This window comes from Phaenicophaeus curvirostris, chromosome 15 (assembly GCF_032191515.1).
Source record: "Phaenicophaeus curvirostris isolate KB17595 chromosome 15, BPBGC_Pcur_1.0, whole genome shotgun sequence".
NCBI classification, from domain to species: domain Eukaryota; kingdom Metazoa; phylum Chordata; class Aves; order Cuculiformes; family Cuculidae; genus Phaenicophaeus; species Phaenicophaeus curvirostris.
Window position 1 is genome coordinate 7926739 of NC_091406.1, and position 24589 is coordinate 7951327.

The 24589-nt window shown below is 40.4% G+C and overlaps 2 protein-coding genes across 4 annotated transcripts in view; both read right to left on the reverse strand.

The window, feature by feature from the left end:
* Positions 1–4250: 4250 nt before the first annotated feature.
* Positions 4251–11694, reverse strand: LOC138727042 (hepatitis A virus cellular receptor 1 homolog). 2 transcript variants are annotated; one of them, XM_069869186.1, is made up of 8 exons: positions 11367–11694; positions 9009–9353; positions 8362–8412; positions 6804–6883; positions 6496–6552; positions 5813–5927; positions 5229–5268; positions 4251–4846 (listed from the first exon to the last, which is right to left on the reverse strand). In XM_069869186.1, exons 1-8 carry the CDS (start codon positions 11413–11415, stop codon positions 4753–4755), a joined length of 831 nt encoding a protein of 276 aa, XP_069725287.1. In that variant the 5' UTR covers positions 11416–11694; the 3' UTR covers positions 4251–4752. The 2 variants fall into 2 exon arrangements, with proteins under 2 accessions (XP_069725287.1, XP_069725288.1); XM_069869187.1 differs by lacking the exon at positions 6496–6552.
* Positions 11695–14391: 2697 nt separating this feature from the next.
* Positions 14392–24589, reverse strand: part of MED7 (mediator complex subunit 7) — a 158903-nt gene continuing 148705 nt past the window's right edge. The window contains exons 1-2 of one of the 2 annotated variants that reach the window (XM_069868900.1): positions 15895–15930; positions 14392–15368 (exon numbers count right to left, since the gene is read on the reverse strand). In XM_069868900.1, the coding sequence (XP_069725001.1) occupies positions 14657–15349 (693 nt within the window). In that variant the 5' untranslated portion in view covers positions 15350–15368; positions 15895–15930 and the 3' untranslated portion in view covers positions 14392–14656. Of the gene's footprint in view, positions 15369–15894; positions 15931–24589 lie in introns of those variants that run through there. The other variant, XM_069868901.1, reaches the window with a different exon arrangement.

The window sequence follows — 24589 nt, forward strand, 5'->3', positions numbered from 1 at the left end:
AGTTATTTGGACAATGCCCTTAATTACACGCTTTAACTTTTGGTCAGCCTTGAATTGGTCAGGCAGTTGGACTGAGTGATAGTTGAAGATCCCTTCCGACTGAGCTATTCTATTCTATCTTACTCTATTCTAACCCATTTTATCTTATTCTCTTTTCCCCTTCCAAGATACTCAGCATGACTGCCACCAGAGATTTCTATACACTATTTGTTCTGCTTTTCCATGGAACTCTTAAAGCTCATTACCGTTCTGCAGTGGTGAGGTGCGAGAACAAGATCTGTGTTTTTACACTCCTAAACATTTGGCTTAGTTTCCACCTTTAACTTTGTTCTCACTTACTTCTCCATCTTAGACTTTGGTTTTGCTTACATTTTCTTAATCTCATCACTTCCCTTGATTCTGCCTTCTACTTGAAGACCACTCTCTCTCTTTCCCTAGCTTCATGTTTTCTACTTGCAAAGAGAGCCTTAGAGGAATGTTCACAAATGTTTTCTCACCGAAACAATGTCCTTCCCAAAGATCTGCAACACCTCCTCCAAGAAATTTCTTTTACTCTTTCTGACTTTTTTTGCTTTCAGAGTAATTTATAAAGAAGTTCTCTGGGAGTTATTCTCTGGAAAAGATGAGTATTAAGCAAAAGTAATTCAGGGCAATAAGGTCAGGAATGATGAAGTGCAGATAGATAAAATTCTGTGCAAATAAACATAGCATGGTACAAACAGGAGAGCAATTCCAAGTTCAAATAATGAAATGATGGGCTTTAACCAGACATTACCCTCTCAGGAATGAAATTTTGGGCTTATCATGAGTAGTCAAGACCACAAAAATATGCCCCCTCTGCTTGGTAGCATTAATAAAAAAAGCAAATAAAATTTTAGCAGTAAAGCTGTAGAAAACAAAGCAGAGGACAGCTAGATTTGTACACCACTGTACAAATCTACCTTGGACTCTATGTATAGTTTCAATCCTCTCAAAAGCCTGTTTTAGATCCAGAAAGGATCCCAGGAAAGGGGAAAAAAAACAGTAGGAAGTATGAAAGAGCTTCCACAGGAAGATTAAATGGGTAGTCCAAGAAGAGTCAGCCTGGAAAAGAGAGAACCTAAAGGGCACCATCAACAACTCTACAAAATCTTGTGTAACAGCACAGGAAGGTTGAAGAGTGATTAATTGTTCAATATCCCCCCAACAATGCATCAGAGAAGGGCTCTAGTGCTTGTAGACCTGTCAGACTAGTACATTGGAGTAGGAGGCTACCTTCCGTTAGCATTCTCATCCATCACACCACCACCACATTACACTGGCAAAAAGTAGATCCCCAATAGACTGGCTCCAGCAAAACCAGGATGCCTGATTTCTGTCACCAGCATGTAGCTCTAGCCAGCTTAGTGGCAGATTCAAGCAGCGTGAAACTCGGAGAACTATTCCGAGTCTATCTGAATCAAAGTGATGCCACAATGCTGCTCACATGCTTCAGTACAGCATAAACAGCAGCCAGTGGGGATAGACACAAAAACACAGCAGTGGCTTATTATCAACATTATAAAGCAGGTTAAACAGCAATTGGTAAAATGTCTAATTTGCTATCTTGTACCAGGTATAGTGCATACAATGCCAAGTACACACAGCCCCAGCTGTTTTGTGAACAGAACTAATGAAACCTGGTGCGTCCAGTATCCTGGAGACTTTTTCTCTGCAATGATCCCAGATATTTCCTTTGTCTCCCATTGCTCACCTTTAAGCAGTGGCTGCAAGCCCATGACCAGCTGATGCCAGTGCAGGGAGCAGCTGAATCCCACCTGGGGCATGAATTTGAAGCTTTATCCAGCTATGAATTTCCATGAAGCTTGTCAAAACAGAATTGGTCAGTATGTTGCAGGTGACTAGGGAAGGAAGAGGATGAGCACAGGATGGCGTCAGTTTTGTTTCTTCAGCAAGACCGGGCTAAAAGCAGCAGACTAAATTAAAATAAGGCCACTCAAAACCTAGGTGTACTGGGAAAAACAGAAAAATATGCCTCGCTTTCTGCTTCTGTACTGCTATCTAGTGGCTCTTGCAGGCAGAAAAGGAAAAGCACAGAGCTCTCCCAAAACAAAACCAGTTTGCAGCTCGTTTATCAAGATCAATCTGCTTTCAATTTGTGTGCAGCTGGATAATCTCTGAATGGGCTCCAAGTGCCACCTGCACATCTTGGGGCTCATTTTGAAATGTCTGTTTCAAAATCCACTGACATGAGTGGAAGTAATGAAAAAGCACAGGGAGCTCCTGCCCGCATGTGTTTGTATGTATTATACTATAAACAGTATAATTGGTCTAGACGAAGTTCTTGCTTCAGACAACCTTTGTGGAGTCTGTTTATCAAGTAACTGCACAGCAGAAAGGAAATTTAAATTGAGATACTGGTTATCAGATATTCCAGGACTTTATTTTGCCTGAAAACTCTCTGATATAAGAATTAATCTGAAGTAGACTGTAACGTTAAGTAAAAAATCCTCGTGGGCAAGCAGTTGTGATGATTAGCAGTCTTCAAGGACAGTCCTCAAAATCCTTAAGAGAACGAGCGACTGGAAACCCATCATTTTGGAAGCAGCACAGTTCTATGACCCTGATCTCAGTAGGGAATGATTTGGTAAAAGTTGCAGGAAGCTGAAATTACTGAAGATGTTTTCTGAGATTTAGCTCAGAGACCAGATCAGACTTCCTCCATCTCTGGTCATGAGCTAGAGCCCACAGCAGCAGCATGCTCAGCCAAGTAGAAGGAAATCAATGTTTGCAGTAGAGTCAGTAATTTTAGTTTAATAATTGCTATGACCAGTCAAATACAAAACCAGTCTAACACTAGCAGGTCCTTCCTACTTTCAATACCTTACACAGGGCAACACTTGACATGAAGACAGAAAACAGCAGATCTGACTTCTTCCAAAAGGTTTCCTGGTCCAGGGTCAGCAATCCCCTAAAATCTATCCTTCCACATCGAGCTCTTCAGTCAATCATGAATTCATCTCCACATTTTTCAATCTTTTAGGCCTGCTGCAACAGACAGCCCCAAGACAACGCACAGCACAAGTGAAAGTACAGAGCACACCAGGGTCACCTATCCCAAATTGTTTTCCATTTCTTCCTTCCTCAACAAGATGAAGAGCATTTTGCTCCCATGTGAATCTTCGCAAGCATGCTCACCTGCAGTATCCCACCTCAGCTCAGGTCTCCAGGACTCCTGGGGGAAAGCCCTCCTTTCTCTACCAGCTCAAGGAAGAACAGGTAACTGCTCCACTGACCCCAGCTCCCCCCAAAGGACAACTCACGTCTAAGCTGTTAACATAAACACCTACTGATTTTATTATTGCTACTGTACTCCTCATAGGATAATCCAGCTTTGTTCTTTCTGCAACTCTCTTTAAAATTATGAATTCAATGATAGAAAGTCTGAGGTAAATTTGCAAGTCTTCCCTGTGGCAGCAATGTCTGCTTTAGGTATCCCATATTGTTGCTTGTGATAAACTTCGGGGTAAAACTTGTGCTAACCAATATTTGTTAAGAGTTGGTCTCTCACCTGACTGTACCTCTACTCTGCTCTTTCAGGAAGTCCCCAGCTTCTGTTTAAAAATATGTTCTTAAAAATCATCACAGAAAATTATTCTTCCACTTAAAGCTGATTTGAGTGTTTTGTGTCTGTTCCTCATCAATGCATACAGTGCTTATTTATCCTCATAGGGCTGCCTCTGTCTACTTAAGTAAACCAAAGTTTAGTGCTGCAGAGAATAAAAGCTGAAAGCCAGATCTAACTGAATAGCAATGGAGAAAAGGCACCAGCCACAGACACTTCCCAATAACAAGCTAAAAGCCATCACAAAATTCAGCATAAGACAGAGTCACCTGGTAACTAGAGGAGTGTAAACTCAGGACAAACACACAATGTTCATGTCTTTCCACAAATTAAGAAAAGTGAGAAAGTAGTTAGTTGTTTGTTCAGTTGTTTTAGGGGCCTGGAATTGAGACTTTTCACCTTGAGGACTTCTCAGGCAAAGCCACACCCAAGGAGAAAGCCACAGAGAAAAAAGGTGAGACATGTTGCAGAGAAAGACTCTTAGTCATAGTTCTCTGAAAACAAGATGTAAAGATTCTGCCCATTGAAGTACTGATGCTGGAGGCTCCAAGGACATCGCATGATGGGTCGAGCATCAATAGCTCCTCCAAATCTAACTCTGAGTGGACAGGAATTAGCACATCACATTACTGAGCTGTTACCTGGGCTGGGTAAATCTCACTTTAATGAAAATTCAGCTAGACATATATTGAAATACTCATAGTACAAAGTTTTTCCATGTGTCATCTTTGTTATGGGAACCATGAGATGCATGAACTCTCTTCCTGGGTATTGTATCTGCCAGCTATAAAGACAAACTTCTAAAAAACATGTGGTTTTCGTTTTGTGATGGAGCAGCCATTCTGGCCCTCCCTCTTTTTTCCAAAAAGGAAGATAATGTGAAACATGTAATAAATATAATGGTAGCTTTCCTTAGGGTTTGATAAGTGGATTCTGGAAATTTTTGTTTAAGCCAGTAGGGTTTCTGTTTCTGGAACAGGCTGATAAAGTTTTCAATTAGAAGTGTAGCTTTTATTTGTTTTGTTAGAATTATAAGAATAATGCTTCAGTAGTTCAGGCATGTTTAGCTGCTGAGCAGAGGGAGCAGCTAACATTTTGCAAACTATTTAATGTCCCAGTGACGACAAAGACAAGCACACATACAGTCCTTAGTGTATTATATAAATGTTTTCCTCTGCGTGGATCTCATCTTCCAGGGCACTATGGTTCCCTGCACCTTCTGACCTCCAAAATGCAATGAAGCTGCAATAAAGAGTAAAAACCATGCTGTTAAACAAAAGACAGGCAATAAATACACAGGAGGATACATAACTAAATAAACCAGCTCACTGGAAAATTTAAAATATTCAAAAATCATTTATTTAAACATGACTGATAAATGAATCACTTTTCCACTTATGAGACAACCCACACTTCAAGTTTTCATGCTCTCTAATGCAATGACAATTATGATAATTTTTGCTTACTAACTAATAAGTAGGTTTTATTAGTTTATAATATTTCCTATAAAGTTGAGACTAAAAAGAAAGTCAAAGCATGTGGGGGAGTGGTCAGCTAATTGAAAACATTTTCTTTCTGCAGCCTAGTTTTTCCTGTTACCTAAAAGTGGAAACCGAATACTTACTTTGCAAAGTTACCCGTCTTCTTCGTATTGTATAAATATTCTAAGGACCATCCAGGATGAAAATAAAATAAAAAAGAAAGAAAACAAATAATTTTCTTTAAACTATCAGAAGCAAGTAAAGTAGCAGTTCCAAAAAAAAAAAAAAAAAAAAATCAAGCGTAAGAAACTAAATATGGGAATTTTAAGCAGTTGTTTTCAGTATAGGAAATCCTCATTATTTCTACAAGATCTAATTCATATGGCTTAGCCTATCCAAAAGCCTCTAAAGAGAAAGTCTGGCACATAGGAAAATACTGAATATGGTTATACAAAACCAATGCCTCTCCCACGCGGAAGGACTGGGACAACATGGCAATTGAGTAAAGGGCAGGAGGAAAGCAGTGAGTCAGGGTAGGTGGACTTGTGGTGTGCGTCTCTTTACCAGAACCTGGGCTGACTGGGTGCTAAGGAGTCTGAGATATAAAATGACAGGACTACATTTGCACCTTGCACCCAGAGGCTAAGGTGGAAGGCTGAACAAGCAACCAACTGTGATGTGACATACCTATCCCATCCATGAATAAACACCTGTGAAAAGTACTTACGTCTAGTAAGGAAATGAGCCAAAATAAGGATGACTACAAGTGCTGCACAAACACCAATCCCAATGTATAGCCCATTTTCTGCATAGTGCTTACTGGGAAGTGAGACAGACACATTCTGTCAAATACAAAGCAGATAAGCATTAGTGACACTGACAGCAAGAAATCCATTTTGCATGCTTTGCAATCCTGCAGAAAAACTACACTTGAAAGAAAATGCCTGATTTGAGATACAAGACTAGTTTCAAGCAGTATTCAGTAGTTATTCAAGACTTTACACCAATAAGGAAGTGTGCCTTCTCCTTGCATTGGTCTTTACTTAGGCAATACTTCTTTCTGAAGCCAGTCGTTGGCTATCTGACCTTTCAGAATGAACTCAGTCCTGTGAAGATGCTGAAGCAGTCTGGTCCCAGACTTGTATTCTGCACGTGCCTCACGATGAATACCCACAGCACAAACCATCTTGTAATACAACACAGCAGGCGTTCCCAAAGGCTAGCTTGGCTGTCTTCTCTTCCTGACAAAATCTGGGTGGTGTTCCTGCCTGTCACCCTGCAGTGTGTGCTGGAGGACTCAGCAGGACAAACACAGAGCTGCCTGTTTGAACCCCACTGCGTGAGCAGCACAGGAGCATTGTTATGCTGTCAGGAGGTCTAATTTCCACTCTCCCCCATACCCTGCCATACCTGCAGTTCCAAGGTTACATCCAAGCAGTCTGAGGTGCTTGAGCAGGGACTAGAAGCCTGAAAGGCAATACAGATGTTGCTAAAGCTCTTCCTGCATCAGCAGGAAGTACCTTTTGCATGCAAAGCATTTTTCGTCCCCTTTAATAATGAGCACATAAGCATTCTTTCATGAGTGGTAAACACGCAGACTGGAAAAAAACCTCTTTTGCAATCAAACTAAAACAGCACAAGTGAACTGTAGAGATGACCCAATAATCTCTTATGCCTACCCACTTTGTCTAGGTATTCTATAGCACAGAGATGCTTACAGTCTGAGGAGCTTCTGAAGCAGAAATCGGTGACCATGTTCTTGTGATGGGCAAGGACGATTCGCTGGTGCTCCCAGGAGCTGAGCAAAAGCAAGGAACATCACTTGCACAGAGAACCATTCTTCCTTGACAGACAGAATTTGTGCTGATGACTTTAGACCATCAAACTTAATATCTCTATCAGAAGTCTTGGCTCTAAATATGTTTTTGGAGCAAAGAAATCATAGTGGATGCCTAAAGCGAACTTAGATTATCTAATGAAAACTGATTAGGGTTAGCTGAGGACCTCGAAAAAAACAAGCAATGCAGTCGGAGAAAGTCCAAGACAGCTATACAATAAACAGACTGACAAAGTGTGATTTGTTTTTGTAAGGACCTGCAGCATATTTTGAGGTAATTTCCCAGAGCAAAGCTGTTTGCAATATTCAGAATTCAGAGGTACAAACTTATGTCTTCCATATCATCAGTCTCAGTTTCTCCACACCTCCTCAGATGAAAAACAGCCCTTCTGAAAACAAAATGTGACAAATCTAGCTGGTTCCTTTGATGTTTTATATTGTTATCCTTATCCCATAAGCTTTATTTTGAAGAGGACAGGATCATCTGCTTCACTGTTTTCTGTCACTGGAGATTCTGGAGTATTCCTACAACAGAGACACACGGCCACCTGCCTTTTCCAGTCTCTCTCTCTCTGTAAATGTACATTCTGAAACATAAAAAAATTGCTCCACCAGCAGCTAAGGAAGATGTCACAGGTTTAAGAAAACCCGTGAGTTCTAAGATTGGAAGCTATGTTATTTGCAACTAGAACAGAAACAGTCTGAGAAAGTTTTCACTTCTTCTTCTGAAAAGGAAACGCAACTGTTATGACATTTTAGAGTTGTAACAAGGGAGAAACTGAGTAAGGAATAGCTGTTTATTACCTCTTCCACTACAGTGAGTGGCCTCACGTTATTAAATATGTAAAGGCTAAAAAGGATGTGGGCAGTCAGACACACAATATACCAGGGTAGAAGAATACTTTGGCACTGTATCACAAAATTACCACTGTTTTCTACCATCCTCCTTGATCATCTACTGTTGACTGCTACTGGAGATAGGATCCTGGATTAGATGCACTGGTAAGCCAGTCCAATAAAACAGTTCTATGTTACAGAGTAACAAATAAATCAGTTAAACAGTGGACACACCCAACTCCTAAAATTTTGTTTTACTGTTCTTGGGAGGTATTTCCAGAAGGCAAGGTGAGGTTTTACACTACAAAGAAAATACATATCAAAACAACAGCCACAAAAAAACAATGCTTGCAACACCACTAAAACATCTACTTAAGCATAACACCTGGAAGCAAACTTCCTCCCACGTATATACATTCCTTCTGTTGGACTCTCTAGATGTCAGCAGAATTTGAAACCAATTTCTGGTTTCTGTTCTATTGAAATGTTTAGTAAAATTTAACCACGACATTTCTATCATCTGTAGTTTTGTTACCTTCCCAAGATCCCCATTTGCAATATAGGTTATAGATGCTATTGAGATTAATACTTGGATCAGTTACCTGAGGTCTGTTCAGAGGTGTAAGTGTGAGGACTTGCAGTGGAGATCCTGGCTGATGTTAAAAAAATAAAACAAAACCAACATACAATATAATTAACTTTAGTGTACATTTATGTAGTGAAAGTAGTGTTTCTGTAACAAAAATTTCCTAGCATCCACTACTCATCTGACAGCCACTTGTTCTATATATTATCATGAGGTTTGCTAATAAGAGAAAAACTAAAAATCAAAGGGAGAGTTGATTAAGAAAATATCTATAGCAATTTTGTGTCCCTGGGCTTTACTCTAGAATCAAGCAGGGAAAATGAAGCACTGCCTTCTATGAAAAGGGTACAAGCCTAACACTTTGGAAAATTAAGTACTCTTTGTTCCACTTTCTCTTAAATTCTTCAAACAGTGCTTCTGAGAAAGCTCAGTGGTGTTGTGCATCAGATGCACCATCAACCAAAGCACCATGTCCCTTACTTAACTATAGCGACTGCACTGGGATTACAACAATGCCAGAGACAGTTTGATTTACATAACACTAACAGCAGGTCTGCAAAGTCCTAAAGACCAGTCCTATGGATGATTATAGAGATCATTTCCGCCACAATCTTTGAAATCCAGACCAGTGGTACTCTCACAAAAGCACTGCTCTGCACTCACCTTTCTCTATCACAACCTTGTGATTACTTGTCTGATCGTTGAACAGCCCTGCGATCTCCACACGGCAGCAGTATATCCCACTGTCTTCTTCCTCAGCATTCAGGATCGTGAGGGACACATCACCCATCTGCAAGTTCCCTTTCAACAAATGCCTGCTGCTGTGTTGCTCTGTCACCTTCCATCCATCTGTCCAGATAATGGCCCGATAACATTTTGAAACAGGACATTTGTCGCGACCCCAGCACATTGATGTGATGTCTTGTGTCCTTTTAACACTGTAAAAGCAGGGCACAGTGATATTCTGACCAACCGTTCCTTTCACAAGTAATTCCGATACTGAGGGGCCTGGGGACAAAAAGACAAACATAGCTGGTGAGCACCGTGGATGGCAGTGGAAGCTTCTCAGGCATTGTGCATGACCCAACACCTCCCATCTCACAAACACCAGCAGACATCGCTGGATCACGTTTTTCCAAGAATAGTTGTGAATCCCAGCAGGACTGACACAGTGAGGGATCATGATCAGGCCAGCAATTTGTTCAGAACGTGTCTCTACTCAGAGAATGAAGAAATATACTTTCTGCAGGCAGGCAGAGAGGTGAAAGAGAACAAGAGTTTGGATCTGTGCAACTCTGTGGCTCCTCTTCAGCCACTTCCAGCCTGTTCACTCTTTTTTTCCTTTCATTTAGATTTAATCCAAGCCACACCAGGGGGAACACTAACTGACTTTCATTACAACCATTCTGAGAAACTCCTTTTCCTCTTTAATGAAAAGCCACTAAATAACAGGTTAAAGCAGAATGATCACTGCTTAATACATTTCCCTTTTCTTGCCTAATGACAGATGTTGCCCATCCTTACCAGAAGAAAATTTTCAGACCTTTTCTGAGAAGTTCTATAACCTTTTTTCACTACGTTATTTTCTTCCCTCATTCTTATGCAGTTTCTAATTTGTTTGCTTCCCATTAGAAATAATTTTTCATGTTTCCAGAAGGCTGTGTCACACTTTTCAAGTCAAAACAGTGAGATCTAGCAGACAGTAGCCTACTCATCACAGGGAGATAGTTGCTTTTGCTATAGTTAGACAACTCCAGTCAATATTGCTTTTAGAGGAGTTTTTTAAAAAAAGATGTGTTAAGCGTCAACAAAAATCATTTGTGCTCTGGTGATCCAGTCATACCCATCCTGCAACCTCCTCCTTCTAACAGGTTAAGCAATGGGGCTCCTGTGTTACACATTCTGCCTGTTTGTACTTCAAAGAAAACAGTGCCATATCCTTACCACTACCCATTTTTTATCGAATTCAATAAAATGGGATTACATTTGTAAATATTTCAATCTACCCATATTAATCTATCCCCCATTTCAGAGACAGAATTTGCTGCAAAAAGTACAGGCAACAAATGATCTCTGTTAGAATTTAGCCCTGTCTATAACTAGGAAAGGGAGCTCCTCGAGGTAGGTCAGCCAACATTGGCCAGGAGACGCCAAGAACCACATGGCTTCATTGCAATTATCCCATGTAAAAAAGTTGTTTTACCCAGCCCAGTTCAGTTGTTTTCCTAAGCTATTATAGCTAAAAATAAGTCTGCATGCAGAGATTTTGCCACAATAGCATACTACAAGCTAATCTCTGAAAAAAATACATTTTATTTAATACAAAAAAAGCAAGCTTGAAGTGAATCTTATCACAAACACCCTCATAAAGAACTAAAAGAAACACTATCTGTAATATGCCTTTTCTATCTACTGAATATATCCTATCACCAAGTTTTTTATGTGTATCTGCCTATACTAGTACCACTCTGCAATCCATTGCTTTCAGTGCTATTGCCTTTAGCAATATTCTCCCAGGAGGATTGCTTTCTCAGAACAAAAAAGGAGAAATTATCAATTTGTCCCAATAAAATTTCATATTGGTGAAAGAACACCACAAGCTATAGATGGCTTTTCTTTATCTTCAAAAGTATTCACCTTCACAAAGCCTGCTGAAGTGGAATAGCCTTGTTTAAAACCTTTTCTAAAAATGATTTAAAGTACTCTCCTCATCTCAGATCATGATTATCTAAAAAAATGCAAAATATCATTCACCGATTAAATGAACAGACAGCCCAAAAGGCATCATCTTTAAATCCATCATACCCTCAACATGATTTTGTTTTAAAAAGATGTAAGGCTATAAGAAGACTATTGAGCCACTGCAATAAAGTTCTATTTGCAAAGCAAAACTGCAGTTTCTGTGCCATGCAGCTACGCTTCCTGTTGTAACACAAAATCTCTTTCTTTGCAACTCTCAGAAACATTGATGCATGTCACCTCCCTCCACCTCCACCTGTTCATCTAGGCCCAGTTAGTTACCTGTAAACAGGATCAGAAGAATCCAGTTCAGGCAGAAAGAAGATGACATTGTAGCTGAAGATGAGGAACAATGCTCCTGTTCACCCTTCAGGCACCTACATTCAAGAAAACTTATGTGCTTCGTAAACTTCTGGTTTTACTTCTTACTACGTCATCTTCAGACACAATGCCCTTTAGTCAAATCCGTATTGCCTTTCCTGTGGTTAGTCTTGTTAGTCTCAAGCAGCACAGCCAAGTGCTGCTGCTGGTAGTATCCACAGCTGAACTTACTGACTGTGGTTTCACCAAGAGGCAAAAATTTGCAGTACTTCATAAATCTACTTCTGCGGCTTTTTCAGATCTGCTTGATTACAGTAGATGAAATTGTTGCCACCATCACTGAGCTGACACAGCTCAGTAATTCATGCCCCTTACTGGTCCCCCACCTTTTGTCATAGCAGATAAAATTTAATTAAGAGATTATATAGGATATATAGAAGTGCAGCTGTGATTGAGTGGATTTGATATGGGGCCAACAAGTATTCTTTACTGAAGCAATTAATCTATCTCTCACTGTTTTATACAGACAAAAAAAAAAATTGTAAGGAATTACTTTTTTATCAATAACTGAAACAGCAGCATGCATGGGCCACATTGGAGCTCTGAAATAAATAGGATAAGGAAATAAGGAAACTTATCCCAGAGCTCTGCCTAAGAACCTTCGACTCACTTCACTCAGGTTGTTTTGTTTGTATGGTAGCCTACAGTAGTTTGGGTGCTGTCTTCTTCCCTAGGAAAGCCATTCTGGTCACATAGTAAGAGAATGCAAGAACTACAGGGCAACAGTTAATCCACTTGCTTTCAATTTCCTCTTAAACACCGACCATACTGAGTGCCTTGATATCATTTCTGAGTTTTTACATGCCTGTCTTCCAGGTTCCTGTTTTTATGTTTGTGCAAGAAATGACAACCATTTCCTAGAAAAAATGCCAACGTCATCACTTTCATGCAGCCCTTAAAGTAGCCACAGACTTTTTCTTGACACAGACCATATAGCCAGACCATATTTTGCGAAATAAAAGCAAGTCAAAACATTAAATAATGAATAAGTTTAAAGCACTGTTGGAAACATCTCTTCATTACACTATTAGGAAGACATATCATTAAATTGCTTTTCTTCTTTCCCCTTTCGTTTGCTGGCAACACACGTCGCTACTCCGTATCAAGAACTCTTGGAACTTTCCAAGTAACTGTACTTCCCTCTTCCCTGTGCTTGTTCAGATAGTGTAACAGAAGAGCTGGGCTTTTTTCTTTCCCTTCCTTTTCTTTATTTTGAATTAAAAAAACAGCCAACAAACTGCTGCTTAACTCCTGATATTAACTTACCTTATCAAGTTTCATAAGGCATACACAATCCAACAAATTGCATACATTAACATTTCAGTGGTAGAATACTTCAAACATTATCACATCCAAAAATAAAACCAGAATTTACTGAGGTAAAGATGTCGTCACCAGGAGCAGGTTAATTAACACACTAGAGAAGACAACAATTACCTCATTTGCTAGTAAGCCGCATCATCTCCTACAAAATGTGAAAAGTCCATTTGCCCAAACTAACAGACACATCACCCACTGCCTTCACCGCAGCTACAATCTATTGTTTTCCCAAACTGAAGCTGTAACAGCAAAGGGGAAAACTGTGCATCTATGACAGTTCTTTTCAAATGGCAAAGTTAAACCATCCATGACAAACCTCTTATTCCACCTCTTATCTAGGAGTCACTAAATATTTCTTTGTATCTTTCACATAAAACAACATTTGCAAAGTACAAACCAAATTAATTCTGCTCAATTGCAGCTGTTTTAGTTACTTACAAGCAATATAATTTAGATCTAGTCCAGGGAGAGCAAAGGAAACAGTGGTAGGTGAATAAAGGACAAAAGCGCTGACTTTGTAGAATTATTCATGTATTTCTAAAAAAGATATTTCTACTTCTTCATTGTTACTTACAATGTCATGTGCACTTAAAATAGCAGATGGTGCCCCCCAGTGAGTCATAAACTCGCTTCAGTTCATTTCATCTTTATCTGCACTGAGCTCAACCCCCTCCATCCAACAGCCAAGTACTTCTGCCTGCCCATTTAAGCAATATTTCTGAAAACAACAGAATTATCAAATGAAACAGGCATAGTTTGTTTAATCATGGTGAAAAATATACCTTGTGCAAGTTCCTGCTGTAAATACTTCAGAAAGGGCAATTAACTAGTGTTGCACGGCAAAAAGATGGAAGTAGGACTTCCCTAACAGGAAGGGCAAGTAAAGAAGTCACTTCTTTGCTATCAAATCATTCTTTTCCTCTTGCTGGGAGTGGGGGTAGATCCCATTCAAATATTCTTTAGACACTGTTAATATGGCTTCCACTTGGTGGAATACTTGCAGGTTCTTTCAAACTTAAGTTCTCAATTAGTACTAAAGGTTAATTATCCAACTACACTCTCCTTCCTCAGAAAAATCCTCAGCTGGATGCAGAGCCAACCTAAAAGGCAAACATGAAGCATCTGCAGTGATAAAATGATTCACTTCATGCATGTGTACCAACTACAGAAGAAAGCTAGTCTGAGCACCTATGTATCTAAAAAAAGAAAACAGGCATTTTTGTAAGCTCAAGATTGGTTATGATTTACATGTAATCAAACTATAATCTAATTAACTTTAATTTAATTGAGATTCCGGACAGTCTCTATCAGGCAAATACCAATACATTATGTCTATAATAAAGGAATTCTTAGGTTTTCTTTAGTACAGTTATTTTATTACACAACTAGAAGATAGTTGATTTTGTAGACTTGACACTAATTTTATTTGTAATATTGAATTACCCATTCCCGAAAGGACCCACTGAAATAGTAAACTAGCATTTATTTGAAATGTGGGAACTATCAACTGCAATTTCTCTCAGTCAGAACCCTTACTTGCTTCCATACTATAAAGCAATTTAAAACTGTAAGAGAGCATACTTAAAAAAAAGCAGAAAGCGATAAATGAAAGTACAACAGAAAAAGTTGACTTTAATCTGTGGCTACCACCTCACATGATACATTCAGCAAGAAGTATACTTTTTCTGTTTCTAACAATAAACACACAACTCAAAGTATTAAGCGTTTTCTTCTGCCTATTCACTCAGAGTCTCTAAAAGGCGCACAGTAAACACTGTGTCTGCTTCTACAATAGCAAACCAAAATACAATACATACACTCAGAATCCATTCTGCCTCTGACTATGGCAAAGTTACAAACAAGTGTTCCCTTCATGTCATTTCATCAATTATGCTACACATAGCTGCATCTTTGTCTAAAACCTGATCTCTCTTGCCACCCGAACGCTCTCTCTGCTTTTCGCTCTGTCCAATGCAGTTGCCACCATCATCAGTATCCATTCTTTCCACTTTCACTCGCAGCCCTCCCTCTGAATGAGGCAAATCATCAGGCAAGGAAGCCAAGCAGTTTTGAATCATCTCTACAACTCGCTCCAAGTGCTTCTGAAATCGCTCTGCTGTTTCCAAACGCTGACGTTTCTGCACCTCCATCATGACTCTCAGCGTCTCCCTAGCTTGATGAGGGCGATACTCATTTATAAGATGATGGACATGAACAAAAAGCAGTTTCAAGTCTTCCAGTTTTTCCTCTCGCTTTATGCTCCCTGGACTCCTTATCAAGATATCCAAGAGGTCCAAAAAGTTGACCAGGATAGACATGTTAAGTTTTCTTAATTCCTTCTTGTGATCAAACTGCATAGGATGTAACCGCTCAATGCCCTGGCTCTCCAAAGGTCGAATAATCAGATCATCACATTGAAACTGATTACCAAACATCATATAACTGTCTTTCACAGGTGGAGGCGGCTTTGGAGCCAAGCCTTTACGGATATTTTCATCGGTGTATTCTTTTATATACTGCATTGGAGGTGGAGGAAGGGCACTCACTTGCTGAGGTTCACTCATTTTTGCCAGATGAAAACACCTAGGAAATATGCCAAAATATGTAAGTTACACAATTGGTGTGACAACACTATCATACAATGAGAAACAAAACCGACATAAGAGAGCTGGCTGTGACAACAGAGCCAGAAGAACCGCTTCTCAGCGTGTAGCATACAGGAAAGCCCCAAATAAACCCGTGTTAGCTTTTCACCAAGGTATGCTTTTAGCAGGATTCGCTTCAGTAGAAACACTGAAAGCACCCATCTCACGAACTAAGAAAGCCCAGCCTGTAAAGAGCGGAGGCACAGGGAGAGAGGCGAAACCTCTTCCCCGGCTGAGGCCTGGCCCGCAAGCGGAGAGAAAACCGCGCAGCCCGAACGCGGCCCGCGGGCAGGACGCGGCCTGGCTCCCCGGGCCCACGGCCCCGCTCCGGGGGAGCCTCCGGGAAGGCCTGAGTCGTGCCGCAGGGCCCGCCACGCCGCTGACGGAGAGAGACGGCAACACCGAGGGAGTGACCGAGCGCGGAGCCGCCTGCCTTCCCCCACCTGCCTGCCGCCCTCACGTACCTGCCTGCCGGCCGCTCCGCGCTCCACTTCCGGCTTGCCGCTCTTCCCTTCTATTGGCTTGCGGCTCGGAGAGGCGCTCTCTGATTGGCTGCATTGAACGCCAGTCAAGCGCATGGCCCAATCGCCGCAGGGGCGCGCCCTGGTCCCGCCTCCCTTCCCTTCCATTGGCTGACGGTCTCTGATCGCGCGCTCTGATTGGCTGTTCTAAACGCCGGTCAGGCGTGTTGTCCAATCGCCGCAGGGTCTCTTTGGAGGCGCGTCCTGGGAGCCGACACCGTTCCTAGACGTCAAACGATGCGCGGAGCGCTCCCTCGTGGGAGGGTGTTGAGTGCAGGGTGTGTCGTCCCTCCGCGCTCCGCCAAGGCTCGTGGAATTAAGACCTTGCCCTGGGCTGGGGGCATCACCTCTGCAGGGTCTAGTGGGGTGTCCCTGCCCATGGCTGGGGGGGTGGAACTAGATGAGCTTTAAGGTCCCTTCCAGCCCAAACGATTCTATGATGTGGCCAGCAGGGAAGGATTTTTGACACTTGGCCACGTGTGTCCCATTCCCCCCCTTCCTCGGCAGGTGGCACCAGTGGCTTTTGTCTAACGTGCCCGGGCAGTGCTGGTATATATATTTTATATACATAGAATAATACATTTATATTATATTATATTATATTATATTATATTATATTATATTATATTATATTATATTATATTATATTATATTATGATATTTATTTACAGATACTCTTTTCAACACCAATCATTTCAAAAAACCTATTTTGATCCAGTACTAATTCCTCTGGATACCGTTAATTGTTTGCAAAACAGTGCAAAGAAATGCCAGAATAGTTAAGTTTATTTAAATAAAATACCAGAAAGACGTTTACAGTTCACATTTTACCAAATATCTGAGTATTTAAATTCTCCAAACTAAACAACAATTGACAATGATGGCAAACTCGGCTGCAAAATAGGCTGATCTGTTTTCATTTGTGAGCCAAATAAATTTTGGCAAGGAAAAAAAAATCCCTTTGAGATATTTATTCTCAGACTGTGAGAATTAATTGATAAGTTTTGCTGCAGATGGTTTGTATGTTTAATTATCTTGTCATATAAAACTGTCTTGTATCGAGAGATAATATGCAGACAATCTCCAGAAATGATGTTTAGTTGTCTAGCAAGACATAGTTGTCTTAAGTCAAATGATAACCTGAAGGGAGTCTCCGGGCACGGTCAAATACTCCAAAAATATTATGAGTAATATTGGAGAGATTTATATGGTTCCTTGTCTAAAACTAGTATATATACTCACTACTTTTGTAAAATGTTATGCCTTTCTTAGAAGGGCATCCAATTCAGTGCTGAATTGTAAAATAAAAGTAAAAATATTATCTTTGCTTCGAAGCCTTTGTCCTTTGCAATATTTTACCAGTGAATGAGTGTTTCTCACAAGATTATTTAGTGAGTATCTGTCACATAGAAGGGCCTTAAGTGAACTCTCCTATTCTGAAGTTTGATGCCTTTATTCTCAGGCTGTGCAGTACAGCATTTAAACATTATACATGAGGTTCCTGATGATTTGAATAATAATGTTGTTTCTTAGTCCCAAATCTGTACATTACATAGCCTGAGTTAAAGGCTTGTCCTTCTTTTCTTTCTGTATTCACAGATTGATATAATTGGTGTGATTATAGTTTAGTATTTATTCATACGTGTGTATATATGGATATGGCCTATGTTATGTTTTCAAATACAGGCTCAAGGATTTATTTTGGTTTTTTTAAGTAACTAGGCTTCAATTTATGCATGTTGTTTGAAGGAGGGTATTCTTGCCTTTCGGCAATTACTTTGATTTAGGGAAAACTGACTGTAAATTGATCTGGATTCAATCTGTATTTATCAATAGTCTCTATACTGACAGACCTGATGCCATCTGATATCTGAAGTGGTATCTTCGCATTTTTTGCTCTTGATGGCATTACTTCTATTTAAAAAGTGAGACAAAGATCTCTACTTTAAGGATTTTGTGGTGCCCCAAGATGTGAATTAATCCAGTGTCCTCAGAAACATCCATTTGGACAGAAACCTCACAAGTGGGATGGATTGCTCAGACTCAGGGGCCTGGGTACAGAAAGCTCTTATTCTTTGTGCAGAAATATCCTAATGGGCAGCCACAGTGGGAACCACAATGCAGAAGAAACATAACAGGATAATGTGGTTTGCCTGTGTTGTGTTCAGTTTTCAGCATTTCTGCACTGGACCCGGGCTTTGAAACGGAGAACTTGTGCTAGTACGGGATCTGTTAGTAAAATCTGGAAAGAAAACTGGAAGGCACAACAGGTCATTTGATTCTAAAATAAGTATTGTATACTTTAATAATTTTGACAATCAAAACTTAAAAAAAAAAACCTAAGTGAAAGAATGAAGATGTTTATGAAGTTGATACCAGCCATCGCTTTCCTACCACAGCGATGGGACTTGCAGTCTCTGCAGACTGAAGGAGAGCTTTGGGTGCAGGCATTGAGCTAGGACACTGGTAGTTTCCCGTGCTACAGGTTTGCTGTTTGACACAAAACAGTCATTCAGACTTTCCATGTTAAGCCACAAGGTCCTTTGGGATCAGCAGGAAGATTTACAAGATCTTTAATCTTCAATCATAAAATCAGAATACTTTCCCACATTGCTTCTTTCATTAACTGGTGATCATGTCAGGGAATCCAAAGTGGCTTATAATTCTTTTTTTTTTTTTTTCTAACGTGGTTGTTGTTCCTAAGTACTACTTCAGCACATACAAATAACGATTTTGAAGAAGCAAGAGCTCCAGGCTGGAGATGCAGATCTTATCAAGGCACATGAATATGGAACTGAGACGTGGTTTTCTAATACAGGCAAGGGTGCAGTTCCATGCTGCAGCTAAATAGTTTTCTGAAGCAAGATCTCATTCCTTCACCCTCCTTCCCCACTCCTTCCTCTGAGTCCCACTCTCTTTCCTTCCTCCACTGCGCCTCCAGCCCCCCTGTTTCTGGCTACGCAGTCGGTCCTTCTCACTACTTTCTACCATCACTGTCAGACATTAAATTGCAAAGTAAACTGATGCAACTCCAGACTCCACAGAAAACATGACTGTATTTTTTTCTGGATTATGTTTTCTGCTCTTCTAGTGCATTAAGTCAACTCACTGTGCTATCTTATCTACTGAGTATTACAGGAAGCTTTTAAGAGAGAAGAGCACGCAGGCAGAAGGGAGGGAGGTAAGAGGAATGGTTTTCCTTGTATCTGTGGCAGCCATCTCTTAGGTTGCCTCACAAGTTACATCATAGCCTGAAAGACAGGCAAGGAATAAAAAGCACTGCCTCCAGAGATCAATGAGAAAACCAACGCAGTAGGAGGCACCGACACTTTTTAACAGGAGCTGAGCTTGATTCTCTGCTGCCTTGCACTCAGTGAACTGTGCAGCAAGTATGTAAAATGTTGTGACTTCAAGAAGTTGAAAACACCGTGTGGGGCCAAGCACTTGTTTTTCACATGATCTCTGTGATCTTCTTGAGTCATTTTCCCAGTCTGTATGCAGTGGCCAAGACAGAGGGGATGTAACGTCAACTGCTGAATGATGAAAAAAGGGTTTCAGTCTCATTCTTGGTAGCAGTGTTGATTCTCAGAAGAGTCATGGATGACCCTTTTCAACCTATGGAGAGGTGCTAACTTTTCTCTTTACAGTGATTCTAAATAAGAAATTAAGAATGATGGAGAGTGTCATGCATTGCACTCTATAATTTGCTTTCTGCTACGTTTCAGCTCTTTTCTGAAATAGGGATACTATGTAGTATAATTCTACTTCTGACAATCTAGTACAATTCCTACAGCATCTGCAAACTGTGGAATGAACTTGGACACCCCTACAGCAGATGGTGAATTGATGCAATGATGTTCTCTGCATCAAAGGCGCAACATCTTAATTTGTTGCTTTAGTTAAGTTTATTTTGGTTTTCTTCATAACTAATTTTAGGCAAATAAGCATGTTTCATTATCAACACTGCAATTCTGTTAATTCATTAGCAGTGTGTACAGTGTATGTCATTGCAGTGTGCTGAGCTATTATAGCAGAATTTGAATCCAAGCACTGTACAAGCACAGTAAATACAAATCCCATTTTCATGCATGGTCTTAAAACAGTGCTGCTGTCTTCTATGCTGGAATATATTTCTTTATTTTTGATTGCTATTGCACTCTAAATAATAAATACAAGTGTAGGGGTTTTTTTCCCATATTGTCTGAAGAATAACTCCAAGATGACACTCAGCTCCACTTCATTGTAGGGTTAGGCTGAATGTTACATCTTACAGTCTAGTTAAGCAATAAGCTCAGGAATTTCCTTTTTTGGTGATTGTTATAGGCTTTGCTGCAGCATATATCAGGGAGGAGAGAAAAGGAAAAGGAGCCCTGTTGGGGGTGAAGGGGACTTAAGCAAGCTTTATATCTCCATCTGCTGTAGTTAATTCCCATCTCCCTGTGTCCTGCTGGGTCTTTGGGAATTAATGAATTTACAGTGCAGTGCCATGCTGCCTTTTCTTTCTGACTCCTCAGACTGCAACATCAGTGGCAGCCTATTTGCCTTCTGATGTAGGAAAGTAGTTTAATGTTCCTGTCATGTAAAAATTGGGGCACATTAATCTTCAATGCATGTGAGACTTGAACTGCTTCTTGCTATACAGCCTATTACCAGATTCAAACAGATCCAAATTTCAGCACAGAGCCTGCACAGTTATTTAGCAATTAAGCAGGTTAATAAATTGACATGGCTCAAAATCAAAGCACATTGTAATAGAATAAGCCAGCCCTCTTTCCTATGCTCACCTCTACATGATTTTTTAAGCCAGACATTAATGCTGGGTCTTTACTTGGTCCCACACTGTGGTGACTGCCTATTCTAACTTGTAAATGAACATACCTCAAAAAATGTGTCTGCGTGGCATGAAGTACTCCTCCCTGTCCAGCCATCAGCAACCTGGGTAGCTGCAAATATGTCTTATTGCTAGAATAAGCTGCTGAATTTGCAGCACTGCAGTTTCACCAGCAATGTAAGTTATTCCTTTGTCTTCAGAAGGAAATAGTAACAGACAGGAACCACGATAGGCAGGCACTAATAAAAAGAGCTGGAGCAAATTCCCAGTTTGGGTATGACTTGATGTAAATGGGGTTTCCTTTCTGCATTTCTGCCTGAGAGAATACAGCTGAGCAAAGGATTATTTGTACCTTTGTCACGGAAGAGCCTGTTCTAACCCTATGCAAGTTCACCAGTATAAAAACATGTTCTCTATGCTACTGCCAACGTCAGTAAGCCTGGGAGTGATTTGCTTCAGGCATTCAAATTATGGAGAATTCACCACATCCTCCTAGCAGATGCTCAAAACAAGGCATCTACTTTCTCAGGGCTCACAAACAGTTCACAGGAGAATCTCACTCTGGTTCTACAAGAGCAGCTCCCTTGATCACTGGGAGCAGTGTGAGCAGATTCAAAGGTGCAGTTGTAAGACCTAGAGGAAATCTGGGTGCATCTGGCTCATAAAGACCGGGCTAATTCTTCCTTTTTTCTGCAGCTTTCTGTTTTGTTCTTCTGGTCTACTGGAGACATGTGTATTGGGGTGATAATGAACTGCCAAAGAAGCAAGACAGCTGAGTAACCTAAATAGAGTTTCTCACACTCTAAAAAACTAAGTAGCAAAATGGGTTGAATTGTGGAATCTTGGAAGTTGAATGGTAATCGTCATATTCAACAGCTGGTGAAAAGGAAGAGCTGGCACCCAGGCAGTAAACATGGCCCAAATATTACACATGATAGAAGTATACAGGTTGTTTTACGAGAGTGAAGATGTAGTTGCAGCCTTCCGGTCTGTTTTTTACAAAAAACAAAAGCTATCTATATTTAACTTTATAAATTTCTCTGCCGCCTTCAGGACATAAGCGCTGGTATCAGAGCAGGATGTGCAGGTGGGGAGATTTCCACAGCCTGCAATAATAGAAGTGTGAACTGCATAATCTGTGTAAATCCCCTCAGAAAAAAATCCAATCCCTAAAATAACCTTTTTCAGAGCAGAAATAGGACAGTTTGCAGGAAGTAGCATGGGAAGAATAAAAGTGATTAAAAGAACAAAAGGAGCCCACTGAGGCAATACTTGATAAGAACTTTACCTGTAACCTCAACTTGCCCAGCACAGAGGAGTATTTTGTGTACACAGCAGCTCAAACTTAAATTTGAAATGTTCAAATTATTTCTGATTTTCCTGAGTATGGATGCAATAGTGTCAAAGGATACATGCATGGTAGCAGGCTTTATGAAAGCAGTTATGCAGAGAAGATGTAGGATACCTAAAAAAATTAATCAGGCTTTGTCTCCTCATCTTAAGGGATAGGCTTCAGTGGTTTTAAGATACTTAGGATAGTTATAAATTGTTTCTATTAAGGATACAGAATTTCTGTACTATGCAATACAGAGTGGTGCCAAAAGGCTTGATCTAAAGGAGTGTGCTCATACATTCAGAGTGTCACTGCACCATCATGGAATCATAGAATGGTTGAGTTTGGAAGGGACCTTAAAGATCATCCAGTTCCAACTGCCCTGCCGTGGATTAGGTTGCACAAAGACTAATCCAGCCTGGCCTTGAACACCTCCAGGGATGGGGAATCCATGACTTCTTTGGGCAACCTGTTCCAGTGCCTAACCACCCTCACAGTAAAAAAATTCTTCCTACTATCTAATCTAAATACAGAAATTAGATACCTGTGCTAGCAGGATATTCCAGCTCACCCATGGAGGTCCTTTCAGGAAGGTTTGTGGGCAGAGCTCAACAGACTTGTCCTCACATAGAATCATAGAATAACCCTGCAGAACTTTGTCCTAGACAACAGGTGCATATCTATCTATCTATCTATCTATCTATCTATCTATCTATCTATCTATCTATCTATCTCTCCTGCTCTGCTGTAGAAGGGTCTTGAATCCCTTAAATGACTGAGGCTTATTGTTTGCAAGGTTATAACTTGTTAGTCACCTGGGTGGACTGCGACGTAGGATTTATGTCTGTAGTTCATGTCTTGAAAGAAGCAAAAAATTTCATTTAAAAATTGGAGCAGAAAACATGATCTTTGAAATTAAATAAAACTCAAATACACATAAGCAGGTTACTTTCTTACAAATGTATAAATAAATATCATTACAATTCTTAGACCATATGTTTTTGTGTATATATATGTGTGTGTGTATATATATATCAACCTAGCTATATACTCATAAGACTTAGAGAGTGTTCATAGTCTGGTTTTAGCTTGCTGCACTCAAATATTTGGATGCTTGTTAGACACGGGTTTGGGGATTAAAGTAAAAAAGGAATCCGAAAGGGGAGATACATGGCAAAAGTGGATACAAAACCACATCAGTCCCTACTTTTCTCCCCAGTTCAACAGTGAAGAGTTATTGCAAATCAGAAATATTTAGCAGCTCCCACTGAAATTATCTCCTGTGTTTATATGAATGGCACCCAGACCTGGCTGCCTTGCCTTGTTTCCTTCCTTACAGTCATTCTTACTTTTTTCCCCTGCTGGCCTATCATCAGGTTCGACTCACTGTGGGAAACCCAGAATGGCTAATCTTGCCTGCTAAATCTTGCCAGCTCTGGTGTAACTACCAAAGTCTATCACTCCAGACCAAAAGTTGTGATTATTTCCTTACAACTCAGTGTCCTTCTACGTGTGTTGTATCAAGTCTGTACCTTCTGTTCCACAGAAGCACCACCTGTCCAGTTCTCCAACATGCAAAGACAAATTTCATTGACTCCTTGTTTCTCTCTTGCTTTGACTGTCCCGTATCTTCCCGTCAGACCTCCTACAGCACATTGCAGCATACCACATTTTCACCATATGAGGTGCAGTTGCCAAGCCCCCTGTCTGAACATTTGATCGAATCACTCACCTCTTCATGTCCTTACACTAACTCATCTCTTATCTCATGAAGAAATCAAGCTGCCAGTCACTACGTTCAAACAATTTCTTAGCTGTCCCCCACTGCTTAGCAACCTTGCTGAATCTCTTCTCCCCCCCACATCCTCTCCTCTCTAGCAGCTTTAGGCCCCTCTGAGGTCTATGTGTTGGCATCTCATCTCTTTGCTGTCCTGTATGCTTGGCTTTTTCTGCAGAGCTGTGGTGTTGTACCCTTGCATTTCTATTTATATTTGATTTTCCAAGAAGACAACATCTACAGCTCTGCCAACAGACCGTAACCCCCCTTGGTCCAAGCTACAAAGACTTTTCAAAAGTCTTTAATATTAATGCAAAGAAGAGACTAGAAAAAATGACATAGTCCTAGATAAATGATCATATCTAAAAATGCATTACAAAGTGACATTACAAACTGTGGTTATAAATTCATCTGTACTGACACAAATCAAGTGAAATGTTATTAAGGTCAACAGCCTCTTTCAGGGGATTCACTGTTGCTAGCAGAGTGAAGCCCATACAATTTATCAGGTTACTCTGTTGTCCATGTTTAGTTTCTTAGTTATAAGAAAAGATAATTTAAACCAGCAAATTCTCAAGCATGAGGGAAGTGCTTGCAGAAGTAGTCCTATATTTTAGAGGGGCAAGCACCTAAACACATATTAAACAAGTATCCAAATAGCTGTTGCTTACACAGAGTATAATCCTAGAAAACTTAC